The following is a 21,689-nucleotide window of genomic DNA, read 5'->3' as shown; positions in this document are numbered from 1 at the left end:
GCCACCGGGCCTGGCTGGGTTAACTTTTTAAAATCTCCTGTCTCTCTCTGTGAAAAGTGGGGCTAATAGTTGCATCTCAGCATATGCCTGACTGCCATCTAGCAGTCAATAAATTTTAGGGTGATGGATGCCTACTCAACTTTAAATTCTGTTGGAGTCTCTTGTTTCCCCCCCTCACCCACCATTTCAAGCAGGTAAGCCAGACTTTTGATTTCCTTTCCCAGGAATTTTGGCAGAGAACATAGAGCATTTGGTCTTTTGTAATCACCTAAACCAGAAGAACAAACTGAATTTAGCCTTCACAGTATTTAATTTGACCTACACACCATTTTAAGAACACTTTGAATTCATTGCCACTGTAACCTATAGGGACAGAAAATAGATCACTGTTATCCAGGGGCTGGAAAGGAGGAAAGAGTTAAATACACAGGGCAGGAGTGATGAAAATATTCTGTATCTTGATCGTGATAGTGGTTACATAACTATACTCAGTTGTTAAAACTTATAGAACTCCACACCAAAAAGGCTGAATTTTACTTTATGTAAATTACACCTCAGTAAACCTGATCAGAAAAAAAACTGTGTCTTGGTGATGGATTCCCAGGCATTCTGGGTTCCTGACCTTGAGATCTGCCCAGCAGTGAGCCCTCTCTCTTCCTATTGGCCCCAGCTATGTACCTGGGTCGTGACACCACTCAGTTCTCTGGGTTCCCAAAGCAATAAGCTTTGAGGCCTTTTTTTTTTTTTCCCTTTTTTTCTTTCTTTCTTTCTCTTTCTTTCTTTCTTTTTCTTTCTTCCTTTCTTTCTTTCTTTTTCTTTCTTTCTTTCCTTTTCTCTTTCTTTCCTTTCTCTCTTTCTCTCTCTCTCTTTCTCTCTGTCTCTCTTTCCTTCTTTCTCTCTCTGTTTTTTTTTTTTTTTGGATTTTTGGATACAGAGTCTCGCTCTGTTGTCCAGGCTAGAGTGCAGTGGCACGGTCTCAGCTCACTGCAACCTCCGCCTCACAGGCTCAAGCGATTCTCCTGCCTCAGCCTCCTGAGTAGCTGGGATTACAGGCACCCGCCACCGCGCCCTGCTAATTTTTTTATTTTTTTATTTTTCTATTTTTTTGAGGTGGAATCTCGCTCTGTCGCCCAGGCTGGAGTGCCGTGGCGCTATCTCGGCTCACTGCAAGCTCCGCCTCCCGGGTTCACACCATTCTCCTGCCTCAGCCTTCCGAGTAGCTGGGACTACAGGCGCCCGCCACCACGCCAGGCTAATTTTTTGTATTTTTAGTAGAGATGGGGTTTCACCGTCTTAGCCAGGATGGTCTCGATTTCCTGACCTCGTGATCCACCTGCCTCGGCCTCCCAAAGTGCTGGGATTACAGGCGTGAGCCACTGCGCCTGGCCTAATTTTTGTATTTTTATTAGAGACAGGGTTTCACCATTTTGGCCAGGCTGGTCTTGAACTCCTGACCTCAGGTGATCTGCCTGCCTTGGCCTCCCAAAGTGCTGGGATTACAGGCGTGAGCCACCGCGCTTGGCTGGAAAATTAACTTTTGATCTTTGGCCACTTAGGTGAATACAGGACCAGCTTAATTGGTAAAATCAAGCACCCTTAAAGCAGTCTCTTGCTCCCATTATCCACAGGACCCCTATAGTGTGACATGCAAGATGGGGGTGGGCACTGCAGCCCACATCTGCCTGGAGGACAATTAGGAGGAGAACAGGTAGAAGAAAATCTTTATTCCAGCAACCCTGACAGGCACCCAGCTCCCTGTCCAACCCTCACCCCCATGTTTTCCTGGGATGCTTTTCCAGATTTTTTTTTTTTTTTTTTTGAGACGGAGTTTCACTCTTGTTGCCCAGGCTAGAGTGTAAATGGGGTGATCTCGGCTCACTGCAACCTCTGCCTCCCAGGTTCAAGCGATTCTCCTGTCTCAGCCTCCTGAGTAGCTAGGATTACAGGCATGTGCCACCATGCCCAACTAATTTTTGTGTTTTTAGTAGAGACGGGGGTTTCATCATATTGGTCAGGCTGGTCTTGAACTCCTGACCTCAGGTGATCCGCCCACCTTGGCCTCCCAAAATGCTGGGATTACAGGCATGAGCCACCACACCGGGTCTCAGAATTTTTTTTACCACCAATTACCTCCAAACCCTTCACACCTGAAGGGCTATGGCCTGCACTAAAGGCTGCCTCCACAGTAGGGGAACATCTCCATATTCAATGTAAGGACTGATCACTACTAATTATCCTACTCCTGGCCGCTCAGTGGTCCCAACTGTCTTCACCTTTTGGGGTCGTACTGGTCTCTGAAGCATATTGGTAAGCCAGCCTGAACTTACTTCATGCTTTCATCCATCCATCCATCCATCCATCCTTCAACAAATACATACTGAGACTTAATGCACATTAGGCATCATTCTAGATGCTGGGGATACAAGAGTGAACAAGACAGATAGAAATCCATCCTTAAGGGTTTACATTCTAGTGAGGGAGGGGAGCAGAGAGTAAACAGGTAAAATATATGTCAGATGGCAATACTTGGTAGGGTGAAAAGCTGGAAAGTTACAGATGGGGATGGGGTGCTTTTTTTTTTTTTTTCTTGAGACTGAGTCTCACTCTGTCACCCAGACTGGAGTGCAGTGGCATGATCTCGGCTCACTGCAACCTCCACCTGCTGGGTTCCAGCGATTCTCCTGCCTCAGCCTCCCGAGTAGCTGGGATTACAGGCGCTTGCCACCACGCCCGGCTAATTTTTTTTTTTTTTTTTTAAGACAGAGTCTCATTCTGTAGCCCAGGCTGGAGTGCAATGGTGCGATCTCGGCTCACTGCACCCTCTGTCTCCCGGATTCAAGCGATTCTCCTGCCTCAGCCTCCCAAGTAGCTGGGATTACAGGCGTGTGCCGCCATGCCCAGGTAATTTTTGTATTTTCAGTAGAGACGGGGTTTACCATGTTGGCCAGGCTGGTCTCAAACTCCTGACCTCAGGTGATCCGCCTGTCTCGGCCTCCCAAAGTGCTGGGATTACAGGCATGAGCCACGGCACCCAGCCAGGGGTGCTATTTTAAAGGGGCAGTCAAGGGAGGGGAATGTGACAGAGATCTGAAGATAGTGAGAGAAGGATTCATGCAAATTTCGGGGAATAGCATGTGTTAAGCCCAGAGATCAACAGATTCAGCCCCATCCAGGGCACAGGTGATTTTCAGGAGTTGAGAAGAAAGATATGAAAATGAACATGGACTTAAAATTTTTTTTTCTGTACCTCAATGGATGCAAATACTCTTTTCCTTCCTAGTTGAAATAAGCACATACAAATTTACTATAAGGTAGTATTTTTCAAATGTTTCTGACAGCCAGGCACAGTAACAAATTTATTTTACATCTCCAGTATCTGCATACATACAGATAACAAGTTTCACACATGGCCTAACTTTATTGTGTGATGCGCTTTGATTTCTTTTCTTTTTTTTTTTTTTTTGACGGAGTTTCACTCTTGTTGCCCAGCCTGGAGTGCAATGGCATGATCTCGGCTCACTGCAAACTCCGCCTCCTAGATTCAAGCAATTCTCCTGCCTCAGCCTCCTGAGTAGCTGGGATTACAGGCATGTGCCACCACGCCCTGCTAATTTTGTATTTTTAGTAGAGACGGAATTTCTCCATGTTGGTCAGGCTGGTCTGGAACTCCTGACCTCAGGTGATCCACCCACCTCGGCCTCCCAAAGTGCTGGGATTACAGGTGTGAGCCACTGCGCCCAGCCTTTTTTTTTTTGAGACGGAGTCTCACTGTCACCCACTATGCTCCTGAGTAGGTGGGACGACAGGTGCGTGCCACCACACCTGGCTAATTTTTTGTATTTTTGGTAGAGATGATATTTCGCCATGTTGCCCAGGCTGGTCTCGAACTCCTGAGCTCAAGTGATTCACCCACCTCGGCCTCCCCAACTGCTGGGATTACAGGCGTGAGCCACCTGCATCTATTTTTTATTCTAGTCCACTCAAAAAAGAAATTCTGGGCCATGTGCAGTCAGTCATCTTGGGCAGGTGTGCCTACTCTGCCTCCTGGCCTACCCCTTCTGCTGTCTGCACTGTGCTTGGCCTCCCTGTCCTGGCCCACTCACACTCCTGTGAGGAAAATGATACTTTCCAGCCTTCTTCCCCTGTGATATCACTGGGACTCATCCTGACCTGGCTTCCCTGAGCGTCCATAATGGACAGTATGAGGGTACTTGGCTCCACTAAGTATCCAGAGCCTGTTTGGATTTTATCAGAGCAGGGAGGGGAGCAGATACTGCGGTTTAAACTTAGCTAAGAGCATGCAGTCTAAGGTCACGGGCTAAGGGCGAAAAAAAAAGAGTAAGAGATATGCTGCTGTACTCAATTATTTCAGAAAAAAGATGGCCAGAAAGGGGGCTTTGGTAGATCTTCCTTATTTATTTTTCTACCCTGAAAGCAGTCTCAAGCCCCAATTGGAAGAACTTTATTTTTCTACCCTGAAAGCAGCCTCAAGGGAAGCTGGGCGTGGTGGGGCATGCCCGTAATCCCAGCTACTCGGGAGGCTGAGACAGGAGAATTGCTTGAACCCGGGAGATGGAGGTTGCAGTGAGCTGAGATCGTGCCATTGCACTCCAGCCTGGGCAACAAGAGCAAAACTCCGTCTCAAAAAAAAAAAAAAAAAAAAGATAAAACAGAAGTATGAAATGGGACTGATTCTGAAGCCTAATAATACAAGAGTCCAGCAATGGTCGGGGAAGAAAGCATTAGATTTCAGTATCTGCAAAGACTGGCTTGGGTAAGGTGAGGGCAAACCATCCCACTGGGCAGTCGAGGAACTAAGAATGCTGCAGATAGTCCGGAGTTTCATCCTTTAGGTCCAAGTCTTGGCTGTTGGCTGTATGATAAAGGTCTAAAGCAAGACAGTACACACAATGACTGAAACCTTGCTATGGCTTGGAAATTCTTGGAATTTAACGTAAGAGTAAATCATAACTCTTGCCATTACAGTGGGAATTGATGGATGTTGAAAACACAAGATAACTGTAACAAATTCACATTTCTTGGAGGTGTCACGTTTTGAAGCAGTGGGGCTCTGAAAAACAAATGCCGTCATTCTGCTGAACTTCAGAGTATCTTACTGTAGTCATACGTTTTTCAAAAGTTGGTATTTCTTTCTTCTCTTTATGTGGGTAGTTAATAATACATTCTATTAAACAGTAAGATTACGGGCAAAACATTAGATAAGCCATTAAGTGCAATAGTTTCCTCATAAGTTACCTACTATAAAATCAGCCCAATGATGAACAGTTCAGAAGTCAAATGGTTTGTAGGCCTTTTGGGCAGTTTTAAAAACCCCTGAGCTCATAAAATGTTAATACTATAAAATAATTCACACACATACAGGCCAAGTGTGGTGGCTCATGCCTGTAATCCCAGCACTTTGGGAGGCCGAGGCCAGAAGATCACTTGAGGTCAGGAGTTCGGGAACCCACCACGCCAACATGGTGAAACCCCGTCTCTACTGAAAGTACAAAAATTAAAGAGGGGTGTGGTGGTGTGTGCCTATAATCTCAGCTACTCGGGGAACCTGAGATGTGCAGGTTGCAGCGAGCCAAGATCGCACCTCTGCACTTCAGCCTGGGCGACAGAGCAAGACTCTGTCTCAAAGAAAAAAAAATAATAATAATAAAAAATCACACACATACAAATTAGATATAAAATTTATGAAAATAACATCTTTGCTTAACAGAATATAAAAAGGAACTACCTGGAATAATCATAGTTAAAATTACTGAGAATCAGGATGACTTACTCAAGCCTAATCTGCCAATAATTGGCAATTTCACACGATATCTCCTAACTCCTAGTTGAGCCCACTATCTACTAAACCATGATTCCTTTATTTATTTATTTAGAGACAGTCTCACTCTGTCGCCCAGGATGGACTACAGTGGTGCAATCTCAGCTCACTGCAACCTCTGCCTCCCGGGTTCAAGCAATTCTCCCGCCTCAGCCTCCCGAGTAGCTGGGATCACAGACATGCACCACCATGCTAATTTTTATATTTTTAGTAGACGGGGTTTCACCAGGTTGGCCAGACTGGCCTTGAACTCCTGACCTCAGGTGAACCACCTGCCTCTGCCTCCCAAAGTGCTGGGATTACAGGTGTGAGCCACTGCACCCGGCCCATGCTTCCTTCTTGAAGTACAAATCTGTTAAGCTTTTCATGCAATCCCTACTCTTCGACAATCACACAAAGTGCCATCACTATGGGCTTTCAGTCACTACAATACCATTTATGTTCCTTTTTGATGAGAACGTTAAGATACTCAAGACTCAATACAAAGGACTAGAACACCTAATTAAATTAGCAGAAAACCTGGAGAACAAGCCACTGTTAAGAACATGTTGGGTCTCGTGGGGACTTAGTTTGGAATAGCCACGGGTGAAGCAGGAGCAAGACCAACCATGATGTCGTTTCTCAAACATGAGTCTTCTGCAGTAACCAGTAACTGGGAAACAGCTGAAAGCTCCCTCCTCACGCCTGAACATTTGTAATTTTTTTTTTTTTTTTTGAGACGGAGTTTCGCTCATTGCCCAGGCTGGAGTGCAATGGCGCAATCTTGGCTCACCGCAACCTCTGCCTTCCAGGTTCAAGCGATTCTCCTGCCTCAGCCTCTCAAGTAGCTGGGATTACAGGCATGCGCCACCACGCCCGGGTAATTTTGTATTTTTAGTAGAGACAGGGTTTCTCCATGTTGGTCAGGATGGTCTTCAACTCCCGACCTCAGGTGATCTGTCCGCCTCAGCCTCCCAAAGTGCTGGGATTACAGGCGTGAGCCACTGCCCCTGCCGAACATTTGTATTTCTTAACAGATACAAACATGGAAACAGGAGAGGACCCCTGAGATGATTGGAATAAAAATATTCCTTCCTAAGTAGCCAGCTACTTGAAACTGTGACTGAAGGGGGAAATCCCAGTATGTGGACTGCTTATACCTTTGAGAGCAGAAACTTAATTAATCTATTTATCTATTCATTACAGGTAACTCAAACTTGGAAATAACATGACACTTTTGAGATTCATATTTTATTTACAAGTAAATGAAGACTGTCCCTGTAAACTCTAATTTGGGATACGAAGAACAATATAAAGAAGTAGTTGCTGGTGCCACAGTGACGTGTGAAGGAGTCTATGCCACTGTTTCTTTAAACAGTGATTTTGTTATTAAAAAAAAAACCCACCTACACGATTTCTTCATGTTGCATATGTAAAATAATTAAAAATAAAAGTGACTTTTCAAAACTCTACAGTCTGTGATCAAATGCGTGAGGTGGCCAGGATGTCACTTTCACTCAGTGACAGCCCCTACTCTTCAAGAGCCAACAGCCTCTGGGCAAAAGACTAGTACTCATCAAGAGTATCTGCTCGAGGAATGGAAAGACCTCGGTCCTTCAGGGCCTGCACTTTCAACTTCTCTGCTTCCAGCTTGGTCTGCTGTTCCACCCTTTGCTCTTCTAGAATTTCTTCAATGGATACTTGCTGGAGGGGTGTGTCACTCTCCTTTTCCAAGTCCTACAAAAGAGACAGGTTTGAAAACTTCACCTGAAGACCAAGAATAGAAAGCACAGATCTCAAGGCAAATGGATTCCTCTATCAGGCTCAGATTATTTTTCATAACTGTGACAGGAACTGAAATATCCTTCTCCTAGGGACCGGTAAGTTTTTCAAAGAAATGCCTGACAACACTACTATAGGATACATACTTACAATGAGGTTAATAGTGATCAGCATATATATATATTTTTCAAGATGGAGTCTCTCTGTCACCCAGGCTGAAGTGCAGTGGCGCAATCTGAGCTCACTGCAACCTCTGCCTCCTGGGTTCAAGCGATTATCCTGCCTCAGCCTCCTGAGTAGCTGTGATTACAGGCACGTGCCACCACGCCCGGCTAATTTTTGTATTTTAAGTAGAGACAGGGTTTCACCACGTTGGTCAGGCTGGTCTCGAAACCTGACCTCGTGATCTGCCTGCCTTGGCCTCTCAAAGTGCTGGGATTACAGGCAGTGATAAGTATTTGTATAACAGAGCTTTATGTGATCCAAAATCCCATATTAGTCAGGATTAATTTTCTATTAGTCCACGATTAATTTCCTTTAAAAAAAAATTAGGGCTGCTTATAGACAGCTATCTCCCCCACTGCAGAGAATCCAAGAGGGAGGTTATTGAGGCAATGTGGCCTTAGACTTTTTTTTTTTTTTTTTAATTATTTTAAGGATGGGTGGAGTGGCTCACAGTCGTAATCCCAGCACTTTGGGAGGCCGAGGTGGGAGGATCACTTGGGCCTAGGAGTTCAAGACCAGCCTGGGCAACACAGTGAGACCCTAACTAACTCCACCAAAAAAACAAAACAAAACAAAACAAAACAAAAAAAAGCTGGTGTGATGGTGTTCACCTACAGTTCCAGCTACTCAGGAGGCTGAGGTGGAAGGACTGCTTAAGCCTGGGAGGTTGAAGGTCAAGGCTGCAGTGAGCCATGAATGTGTCACTGCACTCCAGCCTCTGCAACAGCAAGACCGTCTCAAAAAAAGTAAAAAGACAAAAATAAAAGGGATCCTCTTGCCTTCACCTCCTACGTAGCTGGGGCTACAGGTGTGCGCCACCGTACCAGCTCTGTAGTCTAGGTCTAAACTATAACAAGACTCTTTTTCCCTTTATGGCAACAAGTCTTCTAGGGAGAACCTCGGCAGACCATTTAGGTTACTAAACCAATTTGGTCCCAATATTTTTCTCCACTATTTAAAAAATTGCTGCTTAGGTTGGGCGTGGTGGCTCATGCTTGTAATCCCAGCACATTGGGAAGCCGAGGAGGGCGGATCACTTGAGGCCATGAGTTCGAGACCAGCCTGGCCAACATGGCAAAACCCCGTCTCTACTAAAAATACAAAAAAAATTAGCTGGGCGTGGTGAGGCTGAGGCAGGAGAAGCACTTGAACCTGGGAGGCGGAGGTTGCAGTGAGCGGAGATCACGCCATTGCACTCTAGCCTGGGTGACAAGAGTAAAACTCCATCTCAAAAAAAAACAAAAAATTGTTGCCTAATAAAAAATTCCTTATTTAAAAAATACATGCTCATTGTAGATAATATGGAAAATAGACAAACAAGGAAAATTTAAAAATTATCCATAATTCCAGTATGGAGGATTAACATTTTGATAATATCCCTACAATTTTTCTACATATATACTGACTTAAAAAAAATAAACAACCCAGCCAGGCGTGGTGGCTCACACTTGTAATCCCAGCTACTCGGGAAGCTGAGGCACGAGAATCACTTGAATCCAGGAGGCAGAGGTTGCAGTGAGCCAAGATCACACCACTGCACTCTAGCCTGGGCAACAGAGTAAGACTCTGTCTCAAAAGGAAAAAAAAAAAAAAAAAGTAAAAAATAAAAAATTAGCTGGGTGTGGTAACGTGTACCTATAGTCCCAGCTACTCATGAGGCTGAGGGGGGAGGATCACTTGAGCCCAGGAGTTTGAGGCTGCACTGAGCTGTGATCACACCACTGCAGTCAGCCTAGATAACAAAGTGAGACGCTGCCTCAAAAACAAACCCCTCCCAAAAACCCACAGTGCAAATACTGACTGTAATTCGTTTTCTTTTCACTTAAATGTGGCATAGTATGCTTAATATTTTTATTTTTGAATGTTTTATAAACATTTTTCATTATTTTTAAAGATATAGAAGACTTCATGAATTTGCGTGTCATCCTTATGCAGGGGCCATGCTAATCTTCTCTGTGTTGTTCCAATTTTAGTAGATGTGCTGCCAATGTGAGCACATTTTTCATTTTTTTAGAGACAGGATCTTGCTCTGTTGCCCAGGGTGGAGTGCAGTGGCACAATCACAGCTCACCATGATCTGAAACTCTTGGGCTGAAGTGATCCTCCTGCCTCAGCCTCCTAAGTAGCTGGAACTACAGGCATGTGCCACCACATCTGGCATTAAATCTTTTTTCTTTTTGTAGAGATAGGGTCTTGCTATGTTGCCCAGGCTGGTCTCAAACTTCTGGCCTCAAGCATCCTCTTGCCTTGGCCTCCCAAAGTGTGAGCCACTGTGCCTGGCCCTTATAAACATTTGCTAACCAATGTCATAATGCAGAAGAACCTTGCTAAAAAAGTATCTCACTGTCCATAGATTCAGTTTATTGTCCTTAAAATGAATGTACAGGTATTATTTGGTGTTTCTGTAAGATGGAAAGCCTATACAAAGTATTCCTGTTTCTTACCCTCCTCTATGACTTTCAATGATAAAGTTTGGGACGGTACTGACACACTTCTCCAGATGCTCTGGCCTGCATACTATCACCACATGCTGCCAAGGTCTCAGAACTCACAGGCAGTGGCATTATCAGACAAGAGAGAGGACTCTCACCACAGAAGTTACAATCAAAGCCACACAAATTACATAAGCAAGCCCTGCTCTAGGTCCAAAGTTAACAGCACCCAGCAAAGTATATATTACCACCTGCCCTCCCAACCCATGAGTAGCAGCTAAAGAGAGCACAGTGTTCTCGGCCTAATGCACTGCCTCTTGGGCTTTTCAGTATGTGACTTGCTGAGCAATTCATGCTGCTGTTGCTGCTTCTTCCCAACAGTCTTATTACTTAATGCTGTGTCATCATCATCGTCCTTGAGGCAGAATTCAGGGATTTCTTAACCAATATAGTGTTTATAGAAACTGATTTCTATGTATGAATTCCTCTGGGGTTGGTACATAATTTCTCCTGACTGCTGATTCACATAACCATGCAGGCATTCCTGGAACCATGTTTCTGTAGTGGTACCCCTGTAAAACTTCTGCAGCATCCAAACCATAACATATTTTTTTAAAAAAGGGAACTTTTCCTCACAAAAGGGATCCAAGGAAACAATGAAACTTCAAGAACAAACACGTTCACTTCTTTCTCTGCACAAACACACACATCTACTTAGATGTAACTTTGTGCCAATGTAACCAGTATAAAAAGCATGTCTGCTACGTTTACTACTATAAAACAGAAGCATATCTGTGAATATTTTCTTGAGAAAGGGTCTTGCTCTGTTACCCAGGTTGGAGTGCAGTGGTACAATCATGGCTCACTGCAGCCTTGACCTCCCTGAGCTCAGGTGAATCTCCCACCTCAGCCTCCCAAGTAGCTGGGACTGGTGATGTGCACCATCACCCCTGGCTACTTTTTGTATTTTTTTATAAAGACAGGGTTTGGCCATGTTGCCCAGGCTGGTCTCTTGGGGCTTAAGCGATCTGCCTGCCTCGGCCTCCCAAAGTACTGGGATTACAGATGTGAGCCACTGCACCCACCCCAGTATTCTAACTTAAGTCTTTTCCTCTGATACGTTGCCTCTTCAAAATTAAATTCAGAAAAGTATTTTTAAAAATCATCTATAACCCCACCATGCAGAGATGGGTCAGCTCCCCTATATACTGGCAGTATCAAGCACAGTGGCATGTACCTATAGTCCCGGCTACTTGGAAGGCTGAGACAGGAGGATTGCCTAAGCCTAGGAGTTTGAATCTAGCCTGGGCAACATAGTGAGACCCCATCTCTGGAAGAAAAAAAATACTGGCAGACTACTTTACAGTCATTTAGTATCTCCCCATGGGTACCATGGGTACTAGGTGCTTTCAGACTTTTTTTTTTTTTTTGAGACGGAATCTTGCTCTGTCGCCCAGGCTGGAATGCAGTGGCACGATCTCGACTCACTGCAAGCTCCGCCTCCCGGGTTCATGCCATTCTCCTACCTCAGCCTCCCAAGTAGCTGGGACTACAGGTGCCCGCCACCATGCCCAGCTAACTTTTTTGTATTTTAGTAGGGATGGGGTTTCACTGTGTTAGCCAGGATGGTCTCGATCTCCTGACCTTGTGATCCACCCGCCTCAGCCTCCCAAAGTGCTGGGATTACAGGCGTGAGGCACCGCACCTGGCCTTGTTTCAGCCTTTATGCGACACAAGAAGATAACAATTTCTGCTGCTTGGCTGGGCACGGTGGCTCATGCCTGTAATCCCAGCACACTGGGAGGCCGAGGCGGGTAGATCGCCTGAGGTCAGGAGTTCGAGACCAGCCTGGCCAACATAGTGAAACCCCGTCTCTACTAAAAATACAAAAATTAGCTGGGCTTGGTTGCGGGCACCTGTAATCCCAGCTACTCGGGAGGCTGAGGCAGGAGAATCACTTGAACCTGGGAGGCGGAAGTTGCAGTGAGCTGAGATCATGCCACTGCACTCCAGCCTGGGCAACAGGAGCAAAACTCTGTCTCAAAAAAAAAAAAAAACCCAAAAAACAAAAAACAATTTCTGCTGCTTAAACATGCAAGAAATGATACACTGAACTAAAAGTACAAACTACAAAAATATTTTATAACAAAAATTTTTATAAGTATTACTTATAAATATTTTATAAGAAAAAGCTATTTCATATATTTCACAGCATATATTTCATATATTTATATATTTCATATACTTCATATATTTCACTTGGGTAGTATTGATAGTCTGGATTAGTCATTTCTAGCTATTTCCAATATGAGGTCTCTGAACCAACCCAACCCTGGCAGAATTATCTCCTTGCTTTCTCAAATGGCTGTTAAAAATGGCTACAAACCAAACCACTCTAAAGATTTATGCAAATTGATTTAAGACATGGCTAGGTATTTAGAAAACAGTATTAAAAACTTTAAAAATTAAGCAAACACCAAAGTTTTTGGTAAGAAAAAAGAAGACAGTGCTGGCTCAACCCTTAATTTCAACTACTCTTGAAGAGATTTTTATTTTCCTTGCAAACCCAATAATCAGAAATAACAAGACGAAATCAAAGGTTTTAAAATACTTAAAAAAATATCTGAGTACTTCTAGTAGGGGTGTGTGTGTGTGTATGTCTGCACACACGAAGACCTACAGCAACAATACCTCAGAAAATCTGATTTAACCTTTCACCTGCCAGCTGGTCTTTCTGGCACAGATACCAAAATACCCTCTCCCTGGCTGTGAGCTAAGGCTCCAAGTAAGACTGAACTCCATTCTCGGGATAGGTAACGGAAAAGCTTTTCCTATAGCTACTCTTTCCCTTTCCCCCTTTACTAATATGGATATCACATTGTACTGTACAGGCAATATGTACTTCCCTCAAATACTGTGCATTAGCTTTATGCCATGAAAAACCACTTGTAACCAATTGTTTAAATGACTGCAAAATATTCCAACGTATGTAAGACACACCTTCCCCACCATACATAAATCAAGCTTTGTCAATTTTCTGCTATTAAACAAATATATTAATGAACACATTTGTTAAGGCACTGAAACAAAGTATTCTCTGTAGCTTCCCTAATTTGGTAGTTGCCTATGAGAAGCCAGATAAATGTGGAGAATATTTTTATTCTCTTTCGAAAAGACAAAAAAAGAAGTCTAACTATCATGAATATGAAGATCTACAGCAGCTTAATAGTTTTCACTTACTATTTCTCCTAGTAGGACCACATTTTCTCCTCTGACCACAAAAATCCCTCGAGGAATATCACCGTATTTTTTGCCCACATGAATACGCTCCACAGTCTGATGTAGCACTAAGTTTGCTGTAAGTGTATAGGAAAAAACCAAAGATATTTAGTTTAAACTATTGGGTAAAGGCCCATAACTCAATAATCAGTTATTTTGAAAAGATTTAGGTAAACATGATTTCCAAGCTTTCTAATTATTTTTATTTATTTATTTATTTTTTGAGACTGAGTCTCGCTCTGTCACCCAGGCTGGACTGCAGTGGCGCCATCTCTGCTCACTGCAACCTCCGCCTCCCGGTTCAAGCAATTCTCCTGCCTCAGATTCCGGAGTAGCTGGGACTACAGGTGCCTGCCACCACTCCCGGCTAATTCTGTATTTTTAGTAGAGACAGGGATCACCATATTGGCCAGGCTGGTCTTGAACTCCTGACCTTGTGATCTGCCCACCTCGGCCTTCCAAAGTGTTGGGATTACAGGCGTGAGCCACAGTGCCGGGCCCCCAAGCTTTCTAATTCTGGGGAAGACTAAAATTTCAAATAATCTTCTCCTATTTCATTGAGTAAGACGTACCAGTTAGGAGATGTCTGGGATTATGTTGGGCTAATATATGAATGACAGCAGAAATAACAGAAATAAATTCGTTTATCAGTTAATTGCTAATACCAAAAAAAACCATAGGAAAATATAAATGAATAAGGAACTTGAAAAACTTGGGCCTAAACAACCACAGAGATCAAAACTTTGTTTTCTGGAAAGAAACAGCTTTTCTTTTTGTGTGGGTGTGTATGTGATGATCTGCTGAAGATTCAACTTTCTTTTAGTAATTAGGATTCATTTAACCCAATGCAGGTATCCATGGGTTATGATACAGCAAAAACCTATTTTTTCACCTTGACAGATAACTATATTTGTAATCTAAAAGTCAACTTAATAGCCACTACCTTTCCCTCAAAGTACTCTGATGAATCTGACTTAAGAATCAGGACTCCAATTTGTTAACAATAATTATTTTTCCTCTTTCAATTAGTACTACTTGTCCTATTTGAAGTAAAGGAGAAATCTATGTTCATATCTTCCATAATCCTTTTAAGTGTTTTAATTGCGTTTCTTCCTCATGCTCAAATCCAGTGATTTCGCAGATATCCAATAAATGTTAGCATGAACATGAAGTTCCTTGAAACAGAAGGAAACATAATCTTTTAACTTAAGAAAAATGCAGGATGTGAAACAAAGACAGAGGCCTCTTATTCCAATGTATCCCTATATGTAAAGTATTAAGCTTAATGTTGGGGTCCTTAAAATAAAGGAAATGCCTTCTACCCAATTTTCATTGGCTAGGGAGGGATTACCTTCACTTCCGGAACTGCTCTGAAGTCATTATACCCTGCCAATGTAGAAATAAGCAGCCTTGGGCTGGGCACAATGGCTCGCGCCTGTAATCTCAGCACTATGGGAGCTAAGACCAGCCTTCCAGCTGTCCCCACTGATGCACCAGACATGTGAGTGAAGCTCCTTCAAACCAGCCGACTCACCTTCTAGACACCAAGGGACTGTCCTAAAGCCATGAGGAGCAGAACAACTGCCCAGCTCAGCTGGGTGGGTGGATCACCTAAGGTCAGGAGTTCAAAACCAGCCTGGCCAACATGGCGAAACCCCGTCTCTACTAAAAATACAAAAATTAGCTGGGGGTGGTGGCTGGAGCCTATAATCTCAGCTACTTGGGAGGCTGAGGCACAAGAATCACTTGAACCCACGAGGCGGAGGTTGCAGTGAGCCAAGATTGTGCCACTGCACTCCAGCCTGGGTGACAGAGCGAGAGCGCGTCTAAACAAAAAACAAAACAAAACAAAACAAAACAAAACAAAACAAGCCTCTTCGGTGGACTGAGTTTATTTCTATCATTTGGCTCCCCCTACTGGGGATTCTACTGAAAGCCAGTTTTAGAAACCAGCTTGGAAATATATATAAGCTTTGAACTACCTAATCTGAATGTATAGAAAACAATGATGTACTCACTAAAATCAGTCCTACTATGTCATACATGTGAAAAAGTTGCAGATAAATTTCAATATTAAATAACAAAAAATGCAATGGGCAGCTGTTATTAACCAGAGTATAAGAGATGTCCATAAATTAATACATACCAAATTGATCAATGCTTCTTAAAAAGCCTATAAGTGTCCTTCCATCTCGAAGCAGAACCAAGTGCTTTTCTGGGGAGAGAGGAAAAAATCTTTTAAATGAAAACTGACAAGTTCAGCGAGTATTTAGGATAATAATTAACAGTTTAAGCTGTACCACTTCCTCGGCCAATGCATTTAATGTGAAGTTCAAGTTCATTGGAAAACTGAAGAAAGAAGCACAGCAGCCCGGATTTAGATAACATCAGTAGTGAAAAGAATCAGAGCAGTGTGGCAGAGTGGGAAAAGGACAGGGCGTGGCACCAGGAAGCCTGACTAGCTGGCTCTAGACCCTTATGTTGGTTTTTATTTTTTCTTTTTTCTTCTTTTTTTTTGAGACAGAGTCTCACTCTGTCACCCAGGCTGCAGTGCAGTGGCACAATCTCGGCTTACTACAACCTCTGCCTCCCAGGTTCAAGTGATCCTCCTGCATCGGCCTCCTTAGTAGCTGGGACTACAGGAGTTTGCCACCATGCCTGGCTAATTTTCATATTTTTAGTAGAGATGGCGTATCACCATGTTAGCCAGGCTGGTCTCAAACTCCTGACTTTAGATGATCCATCCAACTCTGCCTCCCAAAGTGCTGGGATTACAGGCGTGAACCATGGCGCCTAGCCAAAGACCCTTATGTTTGACACTTAAACCATCTCATGTCATGTCAGTTTTTGTATCTGTAAATTGACAAATTTAGTCTAGATGACTCTTATTATCTTATTTGTAGAATTATTTTGTCCTCAAAAGATGAGCTTCTATCTCACATTTTGTTTGTAACCATAGAATGCTTTAAATAAAAACACAATGCTTCAGGCATTTAAAATGAAGACTAATAATAAGCTAGAGCAGAAATTCAATGTTTACTGAGGGGGCATGTGCTGTTCTGGGGTCTAGACATACAGTAGAGAATGAGACTTAGAAAGTCACCAACCTTATGAATTTACATTCATGTTGGAGGAGGACAAATAAATAAGAAAATAACCTATTGTGATTAGGACAATGGAATAATAAACTAGCAAGGCAGTGTGATGAAGGGAGAGAAGTGGTTACAGAAGGAAGGGTGGCAAGGGAAAGCCTCTCTGGAGAGGTGACTTTGAGCTGACACTGAAGAATGAAAATAAGCCAGTTACTAGCACACCCAGCAAAATTTCTTTCATTCCATGCCTAAAGTACTTTCTAGATGCAGAACAGAGGAAAAAGACAGTGACTCTGCCCTGAAGGAATTTATACTCTTTCTTGCGCTATAAATAAGTACCACAGAAAGCAAATCTTAATTATATGAGACTACAGAGAGAGAAACTGTATTTCTGAAGGAGGTATCAGAGTTGGACCTTAAAAGGTAGATAATTTTAGGGCAGGAGAAGAGTGATAGGAAGGGGGCGGGGGGGAGAAGGAAATCTGTAAATTAAAGAGGAGGAAAAAAGGGCTATACATCCATGTTTAGCTAAAAGCTGAGGGTGTGAAGGGAAAGAACAGTAGATAAAGTCAGAAAAGTACTGGGGGCAGGCTGCATCTGGATTTGACTTCATAGGGAACAAGAAAACATTAAGTGATGGAGTCTGTTTACTGAGTTTGTATAAGTGGGTATGTGTGAGAGGGTGGGGTGCTGAAGATGTGAGGTAAAGATGTAGGAGTTTTATGAGACATCACAAAACTATTTACCAAGAGTTGGGAATAAAAGCAGCAAGCTCAGGGTGAAGGTTATTAGCTCTTTGTGATTCTAAAGTGCTATCAGGACACTTACATAGAAACACACGCAGATAGTTGGAAACAGTAAGACTGGAAAACCAAAGACATCGAGATTAGAGAAAGCAATTTTGGATAAATCTACAAAGAGGTGATATAAAAAACTAAAGTACAGGAGATCTACTAAAGATTTAAAGAAGTAGGCCACATGTAATCCAAGTGACCATCTATTTTGGAGAACAGTAAAAGCCAGAGAAGTAAGAAAATCACCAAGTACCAGTTGTTAGAGAAATCAAGAGAAGAGAATTAAAGAATCTGGTGGGGAGAGTATCACAGTGCTGCAAAGGGGAGAGAACACAGAAGAAGACCTTAGACGAATAACTTTGAAGAATGCAGCTTGAGTAATGTGTTCAGGATAAAAATTAGATTGCAGGAGTAATGTAAGTAGTCTATTGAAGGTGATCAAGAAACAGACAAAATGAAAATGACTCGAGGTTTGGGGATAAAGATATGAAAAAAGGGATGGGAATATGAAGAGAACGGAGAAAATATTTGAGATGGATAGACAGTAACACATATGAGGGGAAGAACGCAGGGGTTGGGGAGACAGAGGATATAAAAGAAAAAGGCTAACAACGAAAAAAGGTTCCAGAAGCAGTGAGAGGAGACAGTAACAACAGACAGACAAAAAGGGAGGAATCCTTCCTACTCAAATTAAAGGATGGGTGAAAATACAGAAACACAGGGAGGAAACTGTGTGTTAGGGTTGGGGAGCAAAGGGTGCATATCAAATGGCTTCAAAGTTTTCATAAAGTAGGGGGTCTGGAATCTACAAAGAGGTAGGGGTTAGACGGCCAAAGAGCAAAACTGATTTTTAGTAAAATGGCAGGATGTGTTAGAAGATATATAAGGAGAGATGAGGGCAAAAGAGCATCCTTGAGCAACTAAAATAAAACATCCTGTTACACATAACAGGTTCATATAGATGTTAATATATATTTAGTCCAATTACACTACATTTCCCTTACATAGCACAATAAGTAATTTGTTTTTAAAAAAATGATCTGTCGGCCGGAGGCGGTGGCTCACGCCTGTAATCCCAGCACTCTGGGAGGCCAAGGTGGGTGGATCACCTGAGGTCAGGAGTTGGAGACCAGACTGCCCAGCATGGCGAAACCTCGGCTCTACCAAAAAACGCAAAAATTACCTGGGCGTGCTGGCAGGCGCCTGTAATCCCAGTTACTTGGGAGGCTGAGGCATAAGAATTGTTTAAACCCGGGAGGTGGAGGTTCCAGTGAGTCGAGATCGCGCCACTGCACTACAGCCTGGGCGACAGAGCAACACTCTGTCTCAAAAAAAAAAAAAAAAAAAAAAAAGAAAAAGAAAAAAGATCTGTCAACCATAAAATGAATTTTTTGTTTTTTGAGACGGAGTCTTGCTCTGTCGCTCAGGCTGGAGTGCAATGGTGCGATCTCGGCTCACTGCAACCTTCTCCTCCCGGGTTCAAGCGATTCTCCCGCCTCAGCCTCCCGAGTAGCTGGGATTACAGGCACCGCCATAGTGCCCAGCTAATTGTAGGAACGGGGTTTCACCATGTTGGCTAGGCTGGTCTTGAACTCCCGACCTCAGGCGATCTGCCCGCCTCGGCCCCCCAAAGTGCTGGGACTACAGGCGTGAGCCACTGCGCCAGGCCCGTAAAATGAAATTTTAACCATAGATTCTAAATTGCGTACTCACAGAGTAACTGAGACGATTGCAACTTGTTTAAAACTATGTGTAAATCATCTTGAAACAAGTTAATGAGAAAGATCACATGATTAAAACAATAAAAAATGTTGTTTGAGGAATAATGCACAGACGGAATTTAGAAAAAAAGAAAGCCAGAACAACTGCAGACGGTTCTCTTCGCTTTTGTATAGGACTGAGCTCCTCTTCCGGACAAAAACCAGGAATAAGGGAGGTCTTCTCAGTAAAAGCAAAAGTAAATTATCTTAAAAAAAAAAAAAAAAAGGTTGCAAGTGATTTGGTCTTTCCAGAAAAGTCAACACCATGTCTAACAGTGGTCTCTACTACAATAACCTGAAGGTGCTAATGACCCTCACAGTAAAATAAGCTAGCAAATGGCCACACCGTAGAGCGCCTACATTTACTGCCAATTAAGTCCAACTACCACTGTCTTAATATTTTCGCTTTTTAATGAATCCTCTCTCTAGGTATTCCGATACATCCACCGGTAACACGCTGATACTTCGAAATACTGCAGGCAGGAGTGGACGGGGGAGAAGCCCCCTCCACCCCCCCGGGCTTCTTTCGTGTTCGGGCCTCTGCTGCCGCGACCCACGGAAGCAAGAATGAGTTCCATCGCTTGGGGCTCACCAGCTAGAAGGCTGGCGGAGGCTGCGAGGGGCAGAAGTAGCAGCAGGCTACTGGGTGGGCAAGCGGTGTGTACCGCAGCTGTGGAGGACATCGACGCGGAACGCCCGGATTGAGCTCAGAACACACCGGCCCCGCCCGGGACTCATTCTACAAGCTTCTTCGAAAGAGGCGCCCGCCCGGGAGGAAGGGTCTAACCCCAGGCTCCACCGGGAGGAGATAAACTACTCACTGTCAATGTCCTCGATGAGGCTGGCGGTGCCAGGCATATAGTTCATTTTGAACTGAAATAATGCTGCAATGCACAGCGGCGGGAGGCCAGCGCGTCCAAAACCTCCTCCCTCCTACCGCAGTCGCCGCCTCGGTGGGACCAAGCCCGGAATCCCGACCGAGACCAGCACTTCTGCCCCGGCTTTCAGCCGCTGGGGCCTGCCGGAAGCTCCTCCATATTACCCTTACCCACTTCCTGTAACACGTGTGGGCCCCCAGGAAGAGGCGGGGCAGCCGTACCGTTGGGGGACACCCTTTCCCTGTTCCTGTTAAGTAGGTAAGAGGAATCTCCATTGGATAAATGGCGAGGAAACGTATACTCCCTCTTAAGGAACACGGTGTCTTCCCTCGTCTCCGGGTTCCCGAGACCCCAGAGTCACTGACCTCCGTCCCTTAGCTTTCGGGGTTCGGCAGCAGAAGGGGCGGGCTCGGGCCTGGGATTGGCTGGCGTCGTCCGACCCCCTTCGCTGCTCTCCATTCGCAATCGCCCGCGGGCGCCTGCGCGATGGGTCGGCCGTGGGGCTGGGGGCGGGAAGCGCTTCAGGGCAGCGGATCCCATGTCGGCCCTGAGGCGCTCGGGCTACGGCCCCAGTGACGGTCCGTCCTACGGCCGCTACTACGGGCCTGGGGGTGGAGATGTGCCGGTGCACCCACCTCCACCCTTATATCCTCTTCGCCCTGAACCTCCCCAGCCTCCCATTTCCTGGCGGGTGCGCGGGGGCGTCCCGGCGGAGACCACCTGGCTGGGAGAAGGCGGAGGAGGCGATGGCTACTATCCCTCTGGAGGCGCCTGGCCAGAGCCTGGTCGAGCCGGAGGAAGCCACCAGGTAAGCTTTGCACCCTCTGTCCTTGCGGGGAGATGAGGGCCCTTGGGGCTGGGGTTCGTAAAGGATCGAGTTTCATACTTGTTTTCCTTATGTGGAGGAGGGTGTGTTCGGGGGGGGGTGTTGGAGAGACCGAGACTAGGATCAGAGGTTGGGGGGATATGCTTGTGTTCCCTTTGCCCCTCCTTTTCTGCTTCGACCCCAAAAAATATGTTTATTACCATTTAAAAAAGAAAGATCCTGCGCGGACTAAGCTTAGCAGCAGGCTGCAGATCTCTCTCCTGGGAGCGGTGCTGGGTAGGGGTGGCACGGATCTGCTGCTCCAGCTCTAGCAATTTATCCTGCGTGGCTGGCAGGCCGGCTCTCCCGGGGAAGGGAAGTGGCTGCAGCCCCCGATGCCGCTCAGGGACCCTCCCGAGGGGAAGGAACCTTTGCGAGGAGGAGGGATCTGGGCATTTAGCTGTTTGCCCCTAATGCCTTGCCTGAGATCGAATCATGAATAATCAGTGTTGTAAAGTACCTTTACGCGGATTGACTGATTTAATTTTCAGGGCGACTGCAAGGTAAAATGGCATTACAGCGGCCTTTTTTTTTTTTTCGAATAAGGAACTGGGGCTCTGCGAGGTTAACTCACTTGCCTAATACACTTGGACCTGCAACATTTTATTCTCCGTTTTCCTGCCGGACATATACTTCTGCTTTGTTAATGCAGTCTTCTGGGTAGTGGGTTGTCGTTCTGCGGTGGCAGCATACCTCTCTGTTCGTTCAAGAATTATCTTCATTTGTTGAAAATGTAATAGTGAAATTCTCGTACATTGCTGGTG

General features: G+C 44.6%; 2 protein-coding genes and 1 non-coding gene across 5 annotated transcripts in view; 1 reads left to right on the top strand and 2 right to left on the bottom strand.

Annotated features, from left to right (window-relative positions):
• Positions 1-7,050: 7,050 nt before the first annotated feature.
• On the bottom strand, positions 7,051-20,600 carry LSM1 (LSM1 homolog, mRNA degradation associated). Of its 2 annotated transcripts, none has more exons than XM_055349000.2 (4): positions 20,426-20,600; positions 15,683-15,751; positions 13,498-13,613; positions 7,051-7,555 (listed from the first exon to the last, which is right to left on the bottom strand). In XM_055349000.2, the coding sequence occupies exons 1-4, from the start codon at positions 20,598-20,600 to the stop codon at positions 7,385-7,387; spliced, it is 531 nt and encodes a 176-aa protein (XP_055204975.1). In that variant the 3' UTR covers positions 7,051-7,384. The 2 variants fall into 2 exon arrangements, with proteins under 2 accessions (XP_055204975.1, XP_004046951.1); XM_004046903.4 differs by lacking the exon at positions 20,426-20,600 and adding an exon at positions 20,004-20,241.
• On the bottom strand, positions 9,716-9,822 carry LOC115935753 (U6 spliceosomal RNA). Its single transcript, XR_004071356.1, has one exon. It is a non-coding gene; the product is annotated as a U6 spliceosomal RNA (small nuclear RNA).
• Positions 20,548-21,689, top strand: part of BAG4 (BAG cochaperone 4) — a 36,248-nt gene continuing 35,106 nt past the window's right edge. Inside the window, exon 1 of one of the 2 annotated variants that reach the window (XM_004046901.5) lies at positions 20,548-20,868. In XM_004046901.5, coding sequence (XP_004046949.1) covers positions 20,599-20,868 — 270 coding nt within the window. In that variant the 5' untranslated portion in view covers positions 20,548-20,598. The remainder of the gene's footprint in view (positions 20,869-21,689) is intronic. The other variant, XM_004046900.5, reaches the window with a different exon arrangement.

The sequence above is a fragment of the Gorilla gorilla genome, chromosome 7 (assembly GCF_029281585.2).
Source record: "Gorilla gorilla gorilla isolate KB3781 chromosome 7, NHGRI_mGorGor1-v2.1_pri, whole genome shotgun sequence".
NCBI lineage: Eukaryota > Metazoa > Chordata > Mammalia > Primates > Hominidae > Gorilla > Gorilla gorilla.
Note: the sequence above shows the minus strand (reverse complement) of the source record. Positions and strands in the feature narration are given on the sequence as shown.